This window comes from Lepisosteus platostomus, chromosome 23 (assembly GCF_059453375.1).
Source record: "Lepisosteus platostomus isolate fLepPlt1 chromosome 23, fLepPlt1.hap1, whole genome shotgun sequence".
Lineage (NCBI taxonomy): Eukaryota > Metazoa > Chordata > Actinopteri > Semionotiformes > Lepisosteidae > Lepisosteus > Lepisosteus platostomus.
In genome coordinates, this window is record NC_142633.1 from 13100765 (window position 1) to 13121482 (window position 20718).

The 20718-nt window shown below is 37.6% G+C and overlaps 1 protein-coding gene across 5 annotated transcripts in view; it reads right to left on the bottom strand.

Moving 5' to 3' along the window:
- The window catches only part of tp73 (tumor protein p73), a 58715-nt gene that overhangs the window by 37240 nt on the left and 757 nt on the right, over positions 1-20718 (bottom strand). Inside the window, exons 1-3 of one of the 5 annotated variants that reach the window (XM_088616808.1) lie at positions 15625-15772; positions 8676-8771; positions 6925-7063 (exon numbers count right to left, since the gene is read on the bottom strand). In XM_088616808.1, coding sequence (XP_088472934.1) covers positions 6925-7063; positions 8676-8734 — 198 coding nt within the window. In that variant the 5' untranslated portion in view covers positions 8735-8771; positions 15625-15772. Of the gene's footprint in view, positions 1-2705; positions 2852-6924; positions 7064-8675; positions 8772-13301; positions 13378-15607; positions 15773-20718 lie in introns of those variants that run through there. The other 4 variants (XM_088616813.1, XM_088616809.1, XM_088616810.1 and 1 more) reach the window with 4 other exon arrangements.

The following is a 20718-nucleotide window of genomic DNA, read 5'->3' on the forward strand; positions in this document are numbered from 1 at the left end:
GATTTGAAGTTCTCTTCAATTGTCCCAAAAACCATAGATTTTCTATATTGTACCAACTTGCTAAGCAAGGCTACAAATAATGTACAGAAATAAATATTAAAAAATACCTAACATTTTCATGAAAGGTGTGTATTATTATATGTTAGTCTTTATCCAGGTACTTATCACAAAAAATGCCAAGCCTATGCACTTTTCCACATGGATCTTTAAAGGGACATAACCTGGCAGAAGTCATTTAACATGGAAAAATCCTAATCAGTTGTGGAGTTTTGTGAATATACTGACAGGGATCAAAATTGACCAAACGAGTACTGGAACCGATAGCATTTGTTGGATTTTTAATGTCTCTCAGAATCTATAGCTTCACGTAAAATTGGTTCAAGTGTCCTTTGTTACAAAAAAATAGGAGAGATGACATATAAGAATACACAATGGGCAGCTTTCAAAAGGAGAGGGTAGAAATAAGTTGGCTCTCAGATATGATCTGACTAAGATTTAAATGAGATCTTTGAATCAGTGTCTGATGTGCTGCTCTCTGACATTATAGACTTGTGGTAGCTTGTGTAACAGTTACCAAAATTATAAAGAAGACATATAACGTACCAAATTAGGTACTGCAAAACTGATGGAATATTTAGAAATGGTATAAATGCATGACTGAAAATTCATACAAAGATGATAAATCTGCTTTAATATTTATTCTGTTTATTAACAGCTTGCAATCCAATAGCCACCAGGACAGAATAGAGTGGCATGAAAAATTAACATAATGGAAATATGGTATAAGGCTTAAAATACATTTTATGTGCACAGCCTTAGCTCTACAATGTATTGCACGATTACAACAGATTGCACTGTATGACACAGCAGTACTGAAAATGCTTATTCTGACTTGAAGGGCCGGGGCAGTTCTGCATAATATGGTAGAGCTGCATCAGCACCCTTAGGGTAGATAATAAAATGAAAAATGTTTTGAAAGAAAAAGCCTAATTGTTACACCATTTCTTTCAGTACTGGATGCCTGTTGGGAGTACACTTCACATTACACAAGGAGATTTTTTGGTTTTAGATATGAATGAAGTTCCTGAATGGAAATATTTGTGCTTTTCTAATTGCATGCACCTTTGCACTGAAGCAGAAACCAATTAAAATTATGTTCTCTTACATGAATAAGTGTTAGGAACTGGTAGGACAAAGCAGTGTAAATTCAGAGTGTCAGGAAACTCTTGATGCATTGTGTAATAGGGCTACTGTAGGTCAATCAAGCACAGCAGCACTTTCTGTGATTATGTTTACTGACGTTTTCAGATGCTATATGCGTTATCTACAATTTTTTTAAGGAAGGAATTACTGACATTTCATAATATTATGGTAAGGTATGAGGGCAGTATAAACTGTCGGATATTTTCAATGACGCATGGGGAATTGTGCACTGTATTACTGAAATCCTTTTGGAATACACAACTGCAATATTTATTTCTAATCCATCCGTCTTCTAACCACTTTATTGAATAGAGGATCGCAGGAGAGGCGAAGCCTATCTTGGCAAGCAATGGGTGCAAAGAAAGATATATCCTGGACAGCATGCCAGTCCATTCCAAGGCAATAAATATCATGAACAATCCCATTTATTAGTTTTAGAGTAAATGTTTTTTAAACTAAAAAGACATAATAGAAACAAAAACACTGGACTGTCATTTTGGTAGTTCATTACAATTGTTTTACAATTAAGTAAACAGAAGACCCGGAAAAAGTCAAGTGAAGCATAACACAGAAGTAGATGTGCAAAACAACATTACAAAAATCAAACATCAACTGTAGAAAGTCTGTGTGTCATTAATAAGACAAAGGGAATTAAAGGGAAGGTGATAAGACATGAAATTAAAAAACAATCTGCAGAAAATTATTCAGAATTTAAAATAATATGAAATATGCTCTGATGCCAAGGACACAAAGTGCTAAAATCGTAAACTGTCAGAATGATCCAAAAAGGCAGCATTTCCTTCTAAGCTGGATTAATATCTGCATATTTACTTTAATTATATCTTAAATTATTAATTTTAAAAATCCATTACAATGTCGAGGTAATTGCTTACAATTTTTATTTACTTGTATTTGATCAGCTTTTTAACTGGTCCAATTTGAACAAGCCTCGCTACTTTTTACTGCACCATGTTGAAAAGAAAGAGTTTGCACACTACACCATGAAATGCCTTCAAAATGAAGAGCTAAAGACTAACAGAGCACTTGACAAATCAGCACAAGCAATGTGATGCAAGACAACAGGTGACCAATGCTAGTGTATTGGAGCCCTGACATGCAGTTACCTCTGAAATCATCATCCTGCTCAATGTCTCACTGCCTCACTGGAGGTACCTGCGCGATACCAGACATGCACAGCCTGGAAAACACCACCCGTACTGGTACAGAATTCAGCAATCGCCTAAGAACCACTAAACATTAGTGGCATCACATCATTGATTCTGAATGTTCCTGTGCTTGAAGAAGACTCAGATAAACTATTAAAAAATGATCTCACTTAGCATTTTGAGAACACTATGAACAGAATTGCCTTCAACAGCACACAACAGATACTGTATGTTCACGAAAATAAATGTTTTACGTCATGTCAAGTCTAGCTACTGGAAAAAGCAAGTTCTTAAAAGTCCTGCACAAGCCCACGAAAGAAAGTCCCAGCCACCTACCGTACTATAGCGCTGCGCCGGATCGCTAATGTACAACATTTTAATTTTCCCACAATTTGGGTGCGATGGGGAATTGTCCCATCACACCTGTCATGTGGCTGGACGGTCAGACAGAGACAGCTAGCACATTAAATCTGCTGATTTGAGCCCTGGGCAGCCATTCCTGGAGGGACAATAAAGGCAACAGGTCTGTTTTGGGATGTGATGGATGTATTTGAAGGGCTTGATCGCTTTTTCAACTTTCCCCATCTCCCTTGGCCCTCTCAACTGGCTTGCATCTAACAACAAATCTGGGACCTCCCCCTTTTTGTCTCATGACTATTCATTAACCTTCAAGGCAGGCCCAGGCTTGCCCACTGATGTATTGGGCCGTACCAGTTTGCAGATAAAAAGGTGGGACTGGGTTCCTTTTTTTAATTAAAGGCCTGTGATTTAGTCTTTTTAAGAATAAAAAGTGAGAAGACAGATCTGAGCGCACAAGAATGTACTGTAGTTTTTACTCTGCCTGACTCTTGATTGGAAACAGTATGTTTGAAATAAAACTTATTTATCTTTTATTTAAAAAAATATCTACTTTGTTGTCTTATCTAGCATGTTGGATGCAATTAACAGAATTTGGCTTTCATAACAGCTGAGTATCTGCATTTTAGTGTGACCGATGTTTTCATACCTTTCAGATGAATTTAGCATCTATGCAAGTACATGAAGATTTTGCTATGTAAACTATTTTAATGTTGCAGTTTATAGGAGAATAAGGAATCTGTGTGGATGCTTCAGATATACGTTGAGATTAATGTATAGGATCAGCAATATAATTGATATAAAATTTTGTATAGATATATACATATTTTTTTTTTACTCTCTTAGTCTTAAACTGCCTGATCCTAAAAGAAAAACACACCTAATGGAAGGCTGTCACCTTGTCACTGCCCTGAGAGGTTTTCTTTTCCATAAAAGGTTAATAATTGCAGTCAATTAATTTCTGTTAATCTGGAAGTGACCTCAAGCACATAAGATCATCAGCACATAAACAGCAATACGCTTCCTATTTACTATAATCTATAATCCAACTACAAGATATAATCCCACTAGAGGTACTGTATGATGGAAGAGAACGATGGAGGAGAAGGAAGAAATCACACCTCTCAGTGGATTAAGAAAGGATTCACAATATGCTTTAGCAGTCTTCTTGTTCTACATGAAAACTGCATCAGCACATACTAAGCAGTCGAGGAGATCAGATCTAGTCTCTGACAACTGTTCTTCTACTGTGTTGATAGGAGACACCAAACATGAGTCTGAAATTCAAAGGAGTCAACCCTTTGTTTTTACAACTAAGATAGAACATGTATTAAAATTTAAAACCAATACCTGACAACATAAAGATTAGATACTGACACAGAAGAAACACAACAATCAGGTCTAATGGATTAATGAAATATTTAAAATATAGATATGAAGCCCAATGATGGAAAATGTGAACAAAACCCCACATCAAAAATGTTTTCAGGATGAAATGCAACACACTGTAACATTATCATTTTTAGTTTGACAACCACGTAGAGCTCCTTAAACAACAACTATGTTTTTAGATCACGAGAAAGAGCTAACTACGACAGGACCTCAACATTTGTTTTTCTTGAAGGTATGTACTGTAGTCCTAGGCCTGTGTGATCTTGCATTGCCATTCCAGATTGGCTGGAACAGACCAACATTGGCACAAAGGCTTCATCAATGTATCAATAAGCAGTAAGGCTATCCGCAATTTGCACTGAAAGTGTTTATAATTTAAAGGAGATTCCTCTCCACATCAACACACTTCCACCTGTTGGTTTGAGGAACACAACAGTTAACATAATGCTTTCCATGATGTCTACATTTACATCGGCTTTCACCAGGTGTGTCTACAGCAAAGCTGCATTCATTTGCAAATAAAAAACTACACCTTTCTCTCAGATACCACTTCAACTGTTCTCTGCTCAGCAGAAGATGATGATTTCATCTCTCAGCTGTCAATGTTAACCTTGAAAGGACTCGGAGCATGCAAATTATTTTCCTGCAGGGTGTTACACTCTGTCTGCTGATACAGTACATAGGTTGTTTCTTCCAGAAATGTCCTGTGCAGTAACTACTGCAGTCTCAAAACAATTATATGCTGATGGATTTGATGGTTCTGGACTAGTATGGAGACACAGTGCCTTCCAGTAGCTCACAAAGTGGGGTTCCTAGTTTCTAGGGATTAGTCTTCCAATTATTAAATCAGATCATTTAATTTGCTAACCATTCCTGAAGACAAATGGGCTACCTTCAAATCAGGTTGATGATAACCACGAGATCTTCGTTATGAAGATAGGACTTTGTTGTATCTTTCACTGCTCTTTCATTAAGTGAAATGAGTAGTTATGCAGATTCTTAATAAACTAATTTTGCAATTTAAACAACTCAAATGCTAAACACTAAAGACACAGATTTTTGAAAAAATCTCATATTGAACTGTGTTTTTGAATTAAAATGTAAACATCATGGATGTTCCCAATGAGCTACTGATGCATAATTTAAGATGATTTTTGTTTTAATTCTGCATTAGTATAAAAAAGGGCATTAGATAAGTCATTGGAAATTAGCTTTAATTTTGCCCCACTGGAATTAAACAAACAATTATTTAAAGGAAGAAAACATAAATTCAGAAATTGTGTCCAAGAGTCTCACTGTGGATCTAAACTGTTTTGCTGTCAATTTCTAATCATTTGCAATTCTTAACATGTATTATGTCATTTATGTTTCTCTAAATAAACTGGTAGTTTTGAGTGCAGAAATCAACCCCCTTGGCTTGTGTCATACAGAAACACTTCAAAGTCACCCGAGTCTACTGGTCTACAGATGGAAGAGCAGCATGATCTCATGTTGCAGGCTTGGCTTGGGCTCTAATTAGGGTGTTAACCTTCCATTAAATCCCACAGCAACTCATTCAACACCATGTTTGCAACAGCAAGGAGGGAAAAGGTCTTGGAAGAGAGGGAAAAGGAGTGGGAATCCCTCTTTATCAAAAGGGAAAATGTTCAAGATGGCCTGGAGCAGTTATGCTTGAATTATAAAACTGATCCTTCTAAATCGGATATAATTATACTTCAAACGCCCTCCAAAGTTTTTGTTTTTTTATATAATTCTTTAACATTTTAAATCACTTACATTTAATATATAAAGTGTGTTACTTTTAACAGAGCTCTTAAAACAATGACTGGTCAACATTGACTTTTGTAAGAAAAACAAAAAGGTTCGGTACACTTTCTCGAGATTCTTTTTGTAAATGAACCACTTTGAACAAACACAACAATGTCTTAAAATCAGAAGATTTTTATTGCTTTCTATGTCTGAGTACATCTAAGAATGGTAACAGATTGTGACCAAAAACTGTAGCAGAATGAGGTTTTTCATTTGTGAATGATGTGGGTTTCATTTGTGATATGTAGCATACATATTATATATATTATGAGCATCCACAGTTTACTCAAAGCCCCCACAAGTGTTTTCTACTATTCTAAGAACTTTGTTATTAATAGACTGTCTTGTGGGTACGAGTGTAAATTGGTAGTTATGATCTAGAAATCTTTAGTTATTTCTTCTCATTGTTTCTTCAGTGGTAGAATCCTCTCAAGCTATGTGGGAGGCAGGGGTTAAATTCCAAGCCAATGCATTGCTTGTATAATTTGTGACAGCAGGGTAGAGTAGTGATTAGGGCTTTGGACTAAGAGGTTGCATGTTCAAATCCTGGAAAGCACACTGCTGTTGTACTACGTACTCAAAATGGCACTATTTTTGCCCTGCTGTATGATTATTTATGTATTTCAACTAGAAATGAGTATTTTGAAGGTTGGCAATCTCAATTCACTGATCTGGTTAAATCAAATATTAGAAATGAACAATCTTGATGAGACTTGTCAACAACCCAAGAGCAGGAACAGCCAACAAGAAGTGTTATAGCTATGATTTAGCAAAAGACCACGTACAGTATACTATACCAATCAAATCCAATCGAATCATTGTCAGTTGTCTCTGACCCATCATTAACCATTTTTTCCTCTCTGAAATGCTACTTTTGTACTGTGAAATCGGTCCACAGAATTGTGCCTGTCCATTAAAAAACCTGTCCCTTTTCTTTTTAAAAAAAGATCTCAACAACATAGAGAGTCTCTCAACACGCAGCCTGTTTATGTCTTACCATGACAGTCTCATTCATGTCCCTCATGTGAAAGACGTCCATGCAGATTTCCGCTCGGTCTGTAGGCAAACTGGTAGAAGCTTCATTGCTGCCAGAGTGGCTGTTTTGTGGAAGATCAAAGTAAGTACTGTCTGGCTCCCTGAGAGAAGAACAACAGGAGATTTTGGATGTCTTCACTAATGTTATGTTGCTTCATGTTTAATACATTAAAAAATTCAAACATTTCCAAAAATTCATTTTGAAATCTGAACATCCAGCATGATTGAGCACTCAAACAAGAAACTGCTGTAGAGAGTTGATTGATGAGGAGAAATACATCCCACAATCTTCCTTCAAAGGAGATACTGGAGTTACAACTCAATTGCCTACAATATCTGCAATACTCATTATGGATTATCATTGTGCCATGACGACTAAGACATTGTGTACGGAGTTAGTTCAGATCAAGGAGACCCACTGCAGTCTTTGTTGGAAATTACATAAAACCGCCAGATGGACAGGGCTTGTTTGAGTTTGATCTGAGGGCTGACAATGAGCCGCAACTCCAACTTCATGGGGTGGCAACTTTCCTTAAGGGTATTAAATGTTTTTTTCCTTAATTTTTATGAACCAGAAAAAAACAATAACGTAATACAGCATTTATTAAATTGAGTTCCAAAAGGAGTAACAATCAAAGGAGACACCAAAGTAAAAAGATCACTGCTAAGAGCTCAGTAAGTTCTGTATGTGCTTGTAGCTCAAGACCAGGGGTGTTAGGAATGAACTTCTGGAAATAGGCGCTACTGCATTAGAATGGAGCCGTGATGAAATGAGTATCACACAAAACGATGGCAAAGAATATACCAGCAATGTCCACACAGCCTTCTGGAGAGACACTCCATGGAGGTGGAGGTGGAACACTATACATAATCTTCCACGTTTTCTGTGCTTATGTTTTGGCAAGTGACATCCCTTTTCATCTTACCTTTGGTCTATTCTCATTCTCAGATAAAAACACAAAAAATATGCTAATTTAGAAACAAGGCGAGCTGCTTTACACGTATCATCACATCCACTGAGTGGTGTTTGTTGGGTCTCTTTAACCCCTCAAGCCTCGTGTTTGTTTTCACCAGTTGTTGAATGAGACATTGTGACAAAATAGTTTTCAACAGAATGGAGTAGTGTGTGGTGTGTAATAACTATAATATTTAAAATAATAATTATGGTTGATAATGATTAAAAACCCTATACCCAGAGGGCAATTAATAATGTTTGCTTAAAATGCATAAAGGGATTATGCTGCTGTAAAACATAGGTGGAAAAAATTCAAAATATCACCTTTAAATTAGATCAAAAATCGCATTTGGGTACAGGAATGTAATCTAAATGAGTCAAGGGTTTTGGAATTTGCATCGGTCAGAACAATTCCAAAGCCATAGGCACTGGGATATTTGTGAAATTGCAAAATAATTTCATACGATTGAATAAAAACTACTAAACCTTCAATGACATAACCCACCTGTAGAACACGGTCATACTGGGACATTACTTGCTACGGTTGGGATGTGAAAGAGAGAAAAACAGTTGCAACCAAAACTAAAAAAAGGGACTCAAGAGACGCCCAGATTGGGTTTCAGGGATGAGTCCCCCAACACTTTTTTAAGCAGAGAGAAGTATATGTCATGCTACGCTGAGCTTGAGGTATTTCACCAGCACTTCTGACGCCTGACCGCTGGAACTCGCATTAGAGTAATGAGGGAGTGTGAACTCACAAGGTGCTCCAGAGGTGCTCGAAGGTGGTCCCCTCGTCAGTGGATGAAGACTGAGCCATCTTGGCTAGGGCGTAATCCACCGAAGGGTAGATCACTCTGCAAGAAGCAGACAGACAGGGCTCTCACTGCAGGCGTTCACAACTGGCAAGCAATACTTGCTCGAAGTTTTCTCAATGCCAGGAAAATGAAAAAGGAGATTTCTTGTGCTCATGAGTAATACTAATTTCTACCACAATGCTACCACAGACATAAATGGTTTTGTATTTTAAAGCAGGTAGAAATCTAAACTCAACCTTTCAGAATACATAATTAAAATGTAATTTTTCACAATAATCATAATTAAAAAAAAACACATTCCTATGCATGTTACTTTAGAAGAGCAACCCTCATCTTATATGAATATTAAGTTTTCACCCCATCATGTCTCACATAGCCATTTCAGTGCAATGCTTTCCCCAGCCTGGAGGGGGAGCCACACGCAGCACAGACCTGCCAGTTTTCAGCCAATCGCCAGGGCAGGTTCATCTCTGCCAGCTCAGGCATGTCTGGACCTGCCCCCATTGGGACACTGAGACCCGCCATCAGGGGTTCCCTCCCCAGTTTCCTTCCTCCACTCAGCACAGAGTGAGGAAAAGTCCTTCCCCGGAGATTTTCAGGAGCAGGCTTTTAAGTGGCACACCTGATACTGGAGCAGATACCATACAGTGGCACACTGCTGCACAGCTCAGGAAGAGTGAAAAGCAGCACACTGGTTTCAATAACTCTGTGCCTCCTTCGATTTTACTGATCAGCCAACTGAAAACCCAATTAACTGTTTCAGTTAAAAATACAACTCAATTAGTTTGCTCTAGTTTTCCAGTGTTTTAATATGCCTCCCCAAATGAGGACAGTTCTGGGAATCTGAATCTGGACAGTAGAAGTATATTGGCAGGTGTCCGATTGCAGGTGATATGAATTCACATACTGTATGTTTACATTCCCTCATTACTGGGGAAATTTCAGTTGGCTCACATTCCATTTTATATTCCTTTGAAATTACATTCCACATTAGATGAAAATAAAACCAAAGGAAATATTTTTTTAGTATTTTTCGGTTTAGAAGATGAATATAAAATAGTTATTTACATTGTGCTGATGTTCCCTCATTAATAGCAGCACCTGACAAACAGATGACAGGGTCATTCAATTTCCTTCTCATATTAATAGTAATTCAAGCCACACACATGTAATGTGGATATCCAAAAGATGTACTGTACATTTAGAAGAACAAGCACGGACACAGTTTTGTTGTCTTGCTGGGACCCTGGGTTCAGTCCCAGACCTGGGGTGCAATCTGTGTGGAGTTAGTATGTTCTCCTCATATTCGTGTGGATTTCCTCGGGGGGCTGCAGTTTCCTCCCACAGTCCAAAGACATACTGGTAGATTAATTGGCTTCTGGAAAAACTGTTGTGAGTGTGCACATGTCTGTGTTTGTGTCTGTCTGCCCTGTGATGGACTAGTGTCCTATCCACATAGCCCGGGTGTATCCTGCCTTGTTCCTGTTGCTTGCAGGGATGGAAAATGGATGGATGGATGAATGCACTGATGAGAACAACAGTAAATGTGTACGATGTACTCCAATGTCAACCAATGCTTACTGCATAGAGGCTGCTCTGCACCTACATAAGATTGGGTTGGAGAGGTACAGATAAATGCATTGTGATCAACTACCTCCAGACATTTCATCTGAATGAACTGATGAAGAATGTACAGTACAAATGGAAACAAAGCATCTGTTGTGCTTCTCATTTGTGAAGCCAAAAAGAAACCCTGAAGCTAAAAAAAAATATCATTCTGTATTTTCCCTGATTAAAATTCTGATTTGTGTTCAAGCAGCATATTGAAATAATTATGTAATGTAACTTATCTCGACAAGTTTACAAGTTTGATTCACTTCGTTCATTCATTATATCCAGTAAACCCTGCAGAGATGATGGTAAGGTTGTTTTCTCAAAGTACTTTATTTCATTCTCTCAAGTGCTGAAAAAAACAAGAGCTCCCTCATGTGGACCCTGTAATTAACTGCACCTGGGATGCTTTTAAAGATGGGTTTGTGTTTGAAACAAATAATAATTATTTACCCTTACGTAGTGTTTTTCTGAACACTCCACTCAAAGTTCTTGATAGATAATGGGGACTCCCCTCCACCACCACCAATGTGTAGCCCCACCTGGATGATGCGACGGCAGCCATAGTGCACCAGTACGCTCACAACACATCTGCTATCAGTGGGGAGGAGAATGGAATAAAGAAGCCATCTTGAAAGCTAAAGATTTTTTTAGGAGGCCATGATTGGTAAGGGCCAATGGGAAATTTGGCCAGGACGCCGGGGTTACACCCCTACTCTTTTGGAGAAACGTCCTGGGATTTTTAATGAGTCAGGACCTTGGTTTTACATCTCATCCGAAGGACGGCGCCATATTACCCATCACTATACTGGGGCATTAGGACCCACACAAACCTAAGCCCCCCAGTGATCCCACTAACACCTCTCCCAGCAGCAACCTTAGCTTTCCCAGGAGGTCTCCCATCCAGGTAATGGCCAGACTCACATCTGGTGAGCTTCAGTGGGTTGTTAGTTCTAAATTGCAGGGTGATATAGCTGCTGGCTATATATATATAATCTAAATACACAGGAATATTAGTAATACAAAAATCTATACTGACATACATGGATTGCATGATCCTGATTACACATAATAAACACAATGGTTGTTACCTTTCTACTGCAGGTGGAACCCAGACAAATACAAGATAACATTTAGTTTCAACACAAAAAGAGAGCCAGTTGCATCTTATTCTTGTCCCAAAGTTCTGATGAAATAAAGTGTGCAATTATATGATCTACTGTATATGGCCTCTAATGCTTTCTACATTTCACAGAAAAACTTAGAAATGGATCAGACTGTCATACTGTTATTACTCTCACACTTTCAGTTGCAGAATATTTTCTTTTTACTGGACCCTACTGTAATCCTTTCATTACCCATATTAACAGCAATACAGAATTTTGTACAGGGCATACTGCACCATCTCTTTGTGGATTGAACACACTAGATTATGGGCTGTACTGATTATAACAGTATGGCAGGGAAGATGGGAGCCACAGAGAATACTCCTTCAGAAAGAAGCATTATCTCCAAGAGACTTAGTCCATGCTGCACGAAGTAACTTGCAATCTGCACCATTGTTGTGCACAGGCTCAGTGGGTCATGGTGATCCTTCAAATTGTTTCAAAGCAGAAGATTTGGTCTGAAGGAAAATGCTATGCTCTTTCAAAATTCCCAGATTAACACATACTTTCAGCAAGGCTTTAATAATGATAACTTTCTGCAGCCTCACAGAATACCCCTGAGGGTGTTCTCTGAAAGGGAAACAAATATCGCTTTTACTCTCTCACTTTCAGCTGCAGAATATTTTCTTTTCACTGGATCCTACTACAATTTTTTTCATTACCTAAACTAGCAGCAATAGAAATGTAAGTACAAACCCCCACTTCCCCAGAAAGTGCTCATAACATAGTAACACAAAGCAATCACTTTAAGACCATTTTAAAGTTTTGTTATATAACATAACTGAATCGAACAAATTATTTTAAGCCATGCAACAGATATCGCACTTTTATCTCTTAATACGAACTGAAAAGGGCCATTTTCATTAACTCTTCTGTATTTTACAATGGGTAGCTATGTGCATTTAAAAACTTCCTCTCACACCCCTACCTACACACTTCAGGGTATCAGTGGGAACAAATAACTTGAAGGACCTTATTTCTTTGATGATCCTAGATCCTTTCGGAATGCATAACCCTATATTCAAAAAATATAAACAATGACAGAAACTGTAAGAAGACAACGTGTGGTGAAAGGTGACCATGTCCTAAAATTTTACATTCCAGATATTTCACGTATTTCAATACATGATTGAAGTATAAAAGTTCACAAGAGCAAATATCACTTTTGCCATCATGCGGAGATTCTGGAAAAGGGCGGATAGGATTTTGGTAACCATGCTTACGTTTTGTGGGCTTTGGGCACAAATGTAAACTAGCTTGAAAGCACAGTGGAACAGCATGACGAAGCCCCTCAGAAAATGCACAATACAGCCACACAAAATGGCAAAGAGAAAGGAAAAGAGAGCGATAAATTGATAGAGCAAACAAGCAAAATAATTTTCACATGTCATTCGAGTTCCTTAGGAAGGAAAATACAGTTCATCTGGAGGTGCAAAAACGAAACAAAAAAGGAAAGCTCCTGTGTTTCTTTTAAAAAAAAACTGATCTTACTACGCTGTAACTTTATTAGAAAGTAATTTACACTTCTTTTCAGCTCAAGTGTAAATGCAGCAAAGGAATGATGTAAGTCCTGTAGTCTCACATTGGTACATTAGCTGTTTATGAAGTCAGGGATTTGGATAGGTGTATCAGTCCAGCAACAGACTCGACTACAAGGCTTGTAAATACACACTAGGCCCCTGGTGATGTGAAAAGTCCCTTGCAAAGGCCTGCCACAAGCCCCATCTTCTAAAACAACCGAAACATTACGTTTATTAATGAACTAGAAAGGAAGAAATATGGAGTACTTTACCAAGTTCTCGTGAAACTCCTGGTGCATTAATTTTGGAGGTGCTACAGATCCTGTCGATTTGCAAGGCCAAAGCAGTTCAGAATGACTTTAACCCACGTTGGAAAACGGAAGATAACCACTCTGAAATCACGTGGTTAAACTTGTTTGAATGAAATAACTGCCACAGAAGTGAATGAGGCAGATTGAAGCCTGGGAAAACGTGGCACAAAGCACAAATGAGAAGCTGTAACCAAAATGGCGACTAAAATATGTTATATTTTGTAAAATACTTCAGAACAAAATTTAGATTTGTTAGATTTTTTTTTTACAAATGTAAGTAGGTCAAAGGTATTGCACATAGATTCCATTTATGAAGAGCAAAAACTCTATAGCATCAGGTTTACATAGTAAATCCAAAATGGGTAGCTTAAGGTATTATTGTACCTTTGTACAAAGACAATATTTCTTTATACAATTAAGAAATGAAATAAAAAATGTATATTGATTTACTGTGTATAATTTACATTGGGTATGATGCATTCATTTATACAGGATATATGGAAAAAATACCTATTGAATTGCCAAGTGTTTTCCAGTTCAGAGATGACTTTTCCTAACAAAATTCCATGCCAATTCAAATGTTCTAGTTTTAAAGAGAATTATACTGCAGTATAAACTCAGTTCTATAAATCTCAGGAACATTTTTTCCAGTTAGTTTTATCAATAACATGGTTCATGAAAGACATTCTTTAGCTTACCCTGTTACCTACTTCTAACACTGTAGTTAAACTACTCTGTATCTCCACAAGTGGTTCTGAGAGAAAGGGCCTATCTGGGACCCATGTTTTAGAGCAGGGAGCTTCAACCCTGGCTCTGGAGAGCCATGTGGTCTTTAAGTTTTAGTCCAGCTGAGCTCTGACTGGCTTCATGGGATCAATCGGGTAGCAATCAAATCAGGAGACGCTAACATCCTTTCCAGGTGTCTCATCAATGGCCTTCTGAGACAAGGGTCTCCAACCTTGATCTCAGAGAGCACCTACAGTATCCAGTTAGTCTTACAGGCCACCAGTTTCTAAAGATTGACAACACCTGGAAATTACTATACAAACAATTTGTTAAATGAGAGAATTCTAGCCCTTGAGGGCTAAAGGTTTCTTACCTAGCTAATTTAGCAAGTTATATCCTTAGTTGATTACACTTCAATTGTTCAAACCTCTTTAGAAACTGGTGGTTTAATGGTGACATATACAACCTACAGATTTAAGATCTACATGGCCAGAACTGAAGACCCCTGATTTTTTGGGTCAGCATCAAAATAAAAGAGATTTATTTTCATTTAAAAGAAAACACTTTTACCTAGTGTGCGCAGACAATTCTACTTTCACCGAGTGGTTAAGAGTGTAAATACAACTGTGATTTAAGGGTGTACTGTAGAGAGTAATCTGTAAACACGAAGGATCGGCACAATCACGTTGAGTTTATTAAAAACCACACCATAAATTAAACTACACCACCATCATATTTGTGGTCAGCATAGCGCATTATTTATTATTATATATAATACTACATCGTATTTCTGCAGTCGAAAGTTTGTTATTAGGTCATAGAGAACAGCCTCTCATAATGAAACATATACAGTAATTACGTATGATTACGCTCCTCTTAGTTATCTTGAAATATTACTGCAGTGATATGTCGAAGTCTTTACCCTGGACGTATTTTATATGTTGTTTCGAAGAAAACCTAGGATAGATGTCACACAAGTTGAGAATTCATCAATATTAAAGTACCAATGTATCGTTTCGGCTAGTTTGCTCGAAAGAATTATGTCCCATTCATTCCAACACCATTGATCCAACGCAATTGCTCAACGAACTGATCATATCTAAATATTTTTTAAAACGCAAATTAAATACAATGCAGGATTGTTGTAGAAAAGGAGGGTATAAAGCCTATCATGTATAAGAGCGCGTCAAGGACATGTCTGCGTCTATTTCAGTGTACGTCGGTTTTGGGGGAAAAAAGCAGTAGCCTACAGTATATTTCCAGAAAAGTTACGGACGCAAATTAAAGCGTTGTCCTAGAATTCAAATTAAAGTACGCGACAAGCATTCAGTAGCAAAATAAGAACAGTATCATTCAATTAAGATTGATTTAATCTCCAAAATTTTACTCGTGTAAAAATGTTATTGTGCTACTAAAGGGAACGGCAAGACGACCGAGAATAACACAAGCAACAAGATTTACTCAAAGAAAACCACCGTGGCGGTTTCAGAGTTCGCCTATGGCTTCAGTTGTTACAACTGAGACGAGAAAGCACGGCTTACTGTTATTTGTAACTTACTCTTCCCCTCGCCTCTGCTTAAGCACTCAGCTGTCTTCTGGGGCTTTTAAAATCCACGGGAGCGGCCTGCTATTGTACTGTTTACTACATTTAATGCGGCTCAGCATGTAGCGTCCCATATCGCCCAGGCAACGGCATTGGGGCCGGAGAAAGATATGCGAAAAGTGTGGCAAAGGCTCCCAACTTTAAGTCGGAACTGATAGTAGTGTTGTGGGGCGGGACTATTGAATTACTTCAAACTGGACAGATTACGCAGTAAAGTGAAGGTGCGACCGACTATTCCATGGACAAGTCATAGGTAGATAGCAATACACCCTTAAAAGCTTTTCAATAGTTTACGCACTGCAAGTGCGTTACCATGTCAAGAAGTTAGAAGACTTTTCACGCAGTTTGGTGAAATATTGAAGATGGCTGAGTTAAAGGAAGAGAGATTTATGAAGGGTGAAGGCATTATTAACTACTAGAGCATTAAGGAGTTAACTAACATTAACTAGCAAACAGGCTCAGCAGGAGATATGTCATGCAGATGGCAAAAACATTTCTTTAGCGTGAGGAGAGGTGTCATTCTGCGGAAAGTTTCGTTTTCTGAATGTGCATGGAAGGATCTGAGAGACACCAGCACCCTTGGAGAGACTAACAGTTTCTGAAACTCCAGAGCTCAGAAGATGTGTCTGAAACTGAGACCCCTCTGTTACAACATTTGTGTTATTTAGAAGACTTTCAGTCAACAGACCTTACATGCTCACTGGATATAAAAGCATGTAAACTGTTGCTTTCATTAACAGTGGGGGTCTCAAACCCAGAGTCTCTGTGGTTTGTGTTTATAACTGCCTTAATTCAGTGATTAAAAATCTTGTTAATCTCCACTAATTAAGACTATGGTTGGTTTCATTTAGTAATAAAGAGCTGGAGTTCAATGAACATCTGAAGACCCTGCTTCTTGTTATCCAGGACTGAGTATAACATAGTTATAACAAGAATAAGCTCATGTGCATCCTGTTTAGTGGGGCTTAGCTTTAGTCAATATTATTGATTTGAACTTGGAAATGCACACTGACCCACTATTTGAGTGTACTCAGTCAAGTGGTTTGTAAAGCAATACTGTAGTTTCTTAAAATATTAACTTCTACACATGCGGTACATCATTATACAGACTCTACATTTTCATTTTTGTAGCCAATGAGAAATGGCAACAAAAAGAATAAACAATTCAAAGCACTGGGCATTAACATGGTATGTAATGAATGCACTATGACTGTTGTGAACATCTTTATTACCATAAACATTTTCTTTCTCTTTTCTTGTTATATGTATAGAGTATGTGCCGAAATTGTACCAAGGTGAAGAAGGGTATCTGGCTGATTTACAGCTCCTACAACACTACAGAAACTTGAGCAAAGTCCTGGCAGTGTAAATGACCAGGGGTTTTCTGCAAATGAAATGGGCATGCGTATCAGAACTGTCACACAGATTCTCTTTTAAATTGTTTATGAATGATGGTAAGATCTGTAGAACTGGAGACTATAGAACTACCTTCTCAAATCTTTGAGAAATAAAGCCATATTATGAGGTACGTTAGATTTTTCCAACACATCATAATTGCATTCCCTCTAAAAATAAAGCATCAACTTTTCTGAAGCATAATTTCCTCTAAAATTAAAAGATACCTTAAAATAGTATTCTTAAGTGTATTATGCTTTCTTCTAATATAGTACCACTAGTAATATACCAAATTCTAAATGCACTGTCAGTGTTTCACAATATTTCTTAAGTTGGAACTGCATCTTCACACATGGAATGTCCCCATTTTTTTTCCCAATTAAATCCCTTGTTTTGCTCCTGTAAAGTTGAATTTGCAGCTGGTTGTATAAATTGCCGGAAGTGTTACTGATTTGACAGTTTTCCTGTCTTGTTATTAAAACCAATTAGGAAATCACTGGGAAGGACTGCAAGAAGGGACACCTGTTTGGGCATGTTTGATCAAAAATTGATGAGAAGGACCCACTAATTACAAAGATAACGCTGGCCCTAGTGCTCTACAGGGAACAGAAGGAGTGCAAATGAAGAAAGGTAAGTGGTATTTATTCCCACTTATTTTACTGTCCTGATTCAATCGTTCAGTGGAACTGCTCAGCGCTGTCCTCCCATATCATCATTACATAAAAAATCTGAATTCATAAATGCCAGCGATGTATGAACTGCCACATCCTTACCACTGTATTTTTGGCATGTTAGGTTTTAGTCCACTCACACCTCCCACTCTGTCTTGAAGCATTGTGGAGTTTAGGAATCTGTGTTTTTAGGGTTTTCTCAACCTTTGCTACTTGGAAGATCCCCCTTTCAAAAAGCATTCTCAGTAAAGGTCCTTTATTCACCAAAATCAAACTGAAATCTGAATTTTTTAAAAATGCCACTAATAAATAGAAGATATTGGAAGCCACAGGGCAGACCAACTCATTCTGTGACAGTGTTGGTTTTACACACCTACTGTAGAACTGTCTTGGGGTTAAATGTTTCCCCTGTTTGTGGGTAATCGCAGGAGAAACTCTATAGGTCCCTTAAGAACGACTCTTTCAAATCATATAAACTCAGATATCGTTTTCTTGGCCTGTAATGAATGAATGTTTCATAATAATGAATTAACACACTGTCACTTCTTCTTTCTATGTAACAGCGTTTAATGTGCGTTGCTTAAAAGAGTCCTAGAAATTCACTTAAACTCTTTTCCAGGTAGCTGCAACTTCAGTTCAAAACTGTGGGACAAGTGGCCTTCGTCTGTTTCTTCTTGAGAGGTCTAAAATGTTATTTTAAGGGGAGTTTAATTTTCTTCCTAGAGATCTATCTCGCTCGATAATCTCCACTTTAATCTTTAATCTCCTGCACAACCAAATACTTTTTGTGTTCACCAAACGGTATCGCGCCTTACATTTTAGTCCTCGGCACACCTGTTCAATTAGACACGTGCAAATCCCGAAGAGGCTGCTGCCTTGAGATCTCAGCGGATCGAGGAAGGGTACCGAGCATCGAGTAATTAAGAGTCAGCCATTGGAGGCGTTCGCGAGGAGAATTGAATTTCCATCTTGAGGTGGCGGGGAAACACCTTGCTCTCTCAGGCGGCAGTTCAACAGTTTCTAATGCCTCGATGCAAGATAAGTTCTTATGCTCTTCCATTCCAATCTAAGGCATAAAATAAGCCCTTGTAGTGAGAATACACTGGACTTCAGATCTTTTACCTCCGGAGTGAAAGCTGTTTACATTGAAAGTGTAATGCCCACGACTACTATTAGCATTCAGTTACAAACGGTACCGCGGTGTTCACGCACCGATGGTGTGATAAAGCAAATTAAACACAAAAACTATAGATTTCGCAAAAAGCAGATTAAGAATTTTACAGTACATGGGAAACATACTGTATGTTAACGTATGGCACAGTAATAATAGCATTTCCTTCTCCCAAATCAATATAATACCGGGATTTTTTTCCCCTAAGGGATCCAAGACTTAACAGGTTAACATGCACGGCCCCTGTGTGGTTCACCAACCTGGATAGGTTACCACGTACTTTCGATTCACCTGTTTTACACCCGAAGTTAGCTACAGTGGCACCCATGGCAACCACCATAGTAACACAATACAAGTCATTCCTCTCCAGGGTCATTACCCATCCCTCCCTGGACTATACATTGGAACTCTCCGTAGTGTTGCAAACTTCTTGTTAACCCGCGCAGTAATAAATGAATGTGCTTATTAATTCTCAACTGGGAAAGGTTTTCATTAATTTGTGATAATGCAATACTGTTAGGTACAGATTAATTTTTCAGGGGGAGAAGGAGAATTTAATAAATCCCAAAACCCCGAATTTCACTCCTCATCGTCAAACTAGCGGTACTGAAAGGTAGAAAAATGTTAAGGTTAATGTTTAACAACATATTTAATGCATCACATACAAGTTGCTTTGCACAATGTAAGAAACCCTACTAGCAAGCCTGGAAATAAAAAATAACTTCTGCAAAACAGGCGCAAATTAAAAACTGTCACATGCCGCATAAAATTGATTCCCGGTTCAATTGATAAGTTTGATTCCACTCAGACCTGATCCTTTAAATTAATTATTACTTCTTAGAACGGCTTTGAGTGGTTTGAGTATAACGCAGAAGAGGAACTTACTCCCAACGAATTGTCTCGAAAAGCATGCTTGAAATGTTGACCAAGTGACACTTACAAACTGTAAAGCATGTTTTTAAAAACTGTTAAATATGCAGTCTGTTTTTTTTTTTTTTTTTGGTGTACACCAGCACCTTTTGGCTTTTGGAACGATTTGGAGAAAGCATAGTATGTAACTCTTTTAAGGATAAATATAATTATATAAAGTGTGCTCTTAATCCTAATTATTTAACTTAATCTTTACTTATTCAATTACGCCATTTTTTAAATTAATGAGAAAATTATTTTTTTTTCTGAAAACTGGACAGAGATTTACACGATTTATGTTTAAATTTATGCCTGAAAGCTTTTTTAGCTAATTTCTCTTTAGGTAGACCAGTCCTTTAAATTTCCGTTTTTAGTTTTGCTGTTTTAAAATGCTATTCTTGTTTTGGGGGTACATTTGGTCTTGACTAATGTTATTTTATATATGGTCATCTGCATTCATACATTTTTAAGTCATTCAGTCTATAGTGGTCCTTAAGTATTTCTGATCGGTTCGTACTGTTCAGTCGTATCCAGTGCCTGATAAATTTATTATGTTGCTCGTTTTGCTCAGAATTTTAAAAGCTATGATATACAATACAAAATACAACTACATTTTGACAGGATTTTATAGTAACATCTTACAGCACTGTTAAAAATAATACCAATAAAAATGTCGAGAGGATTTAAAAGATAGAATCGTAACTATTTTAGCAGGATATATCCGTTTTAAAAGACTCGTGTTAATTTAATAATTTAAAAATATTTTTGTGCTTCAATCGACAACCAGTATAAATTGTGTAACATGTATATGCATTTAATACTTCTTATTTATTTTCAATGTCGTTGATATCTACATTCCCAAGATTCAGAAAAGCATCTGTCGATTAAAGAAATGCTTCTGAA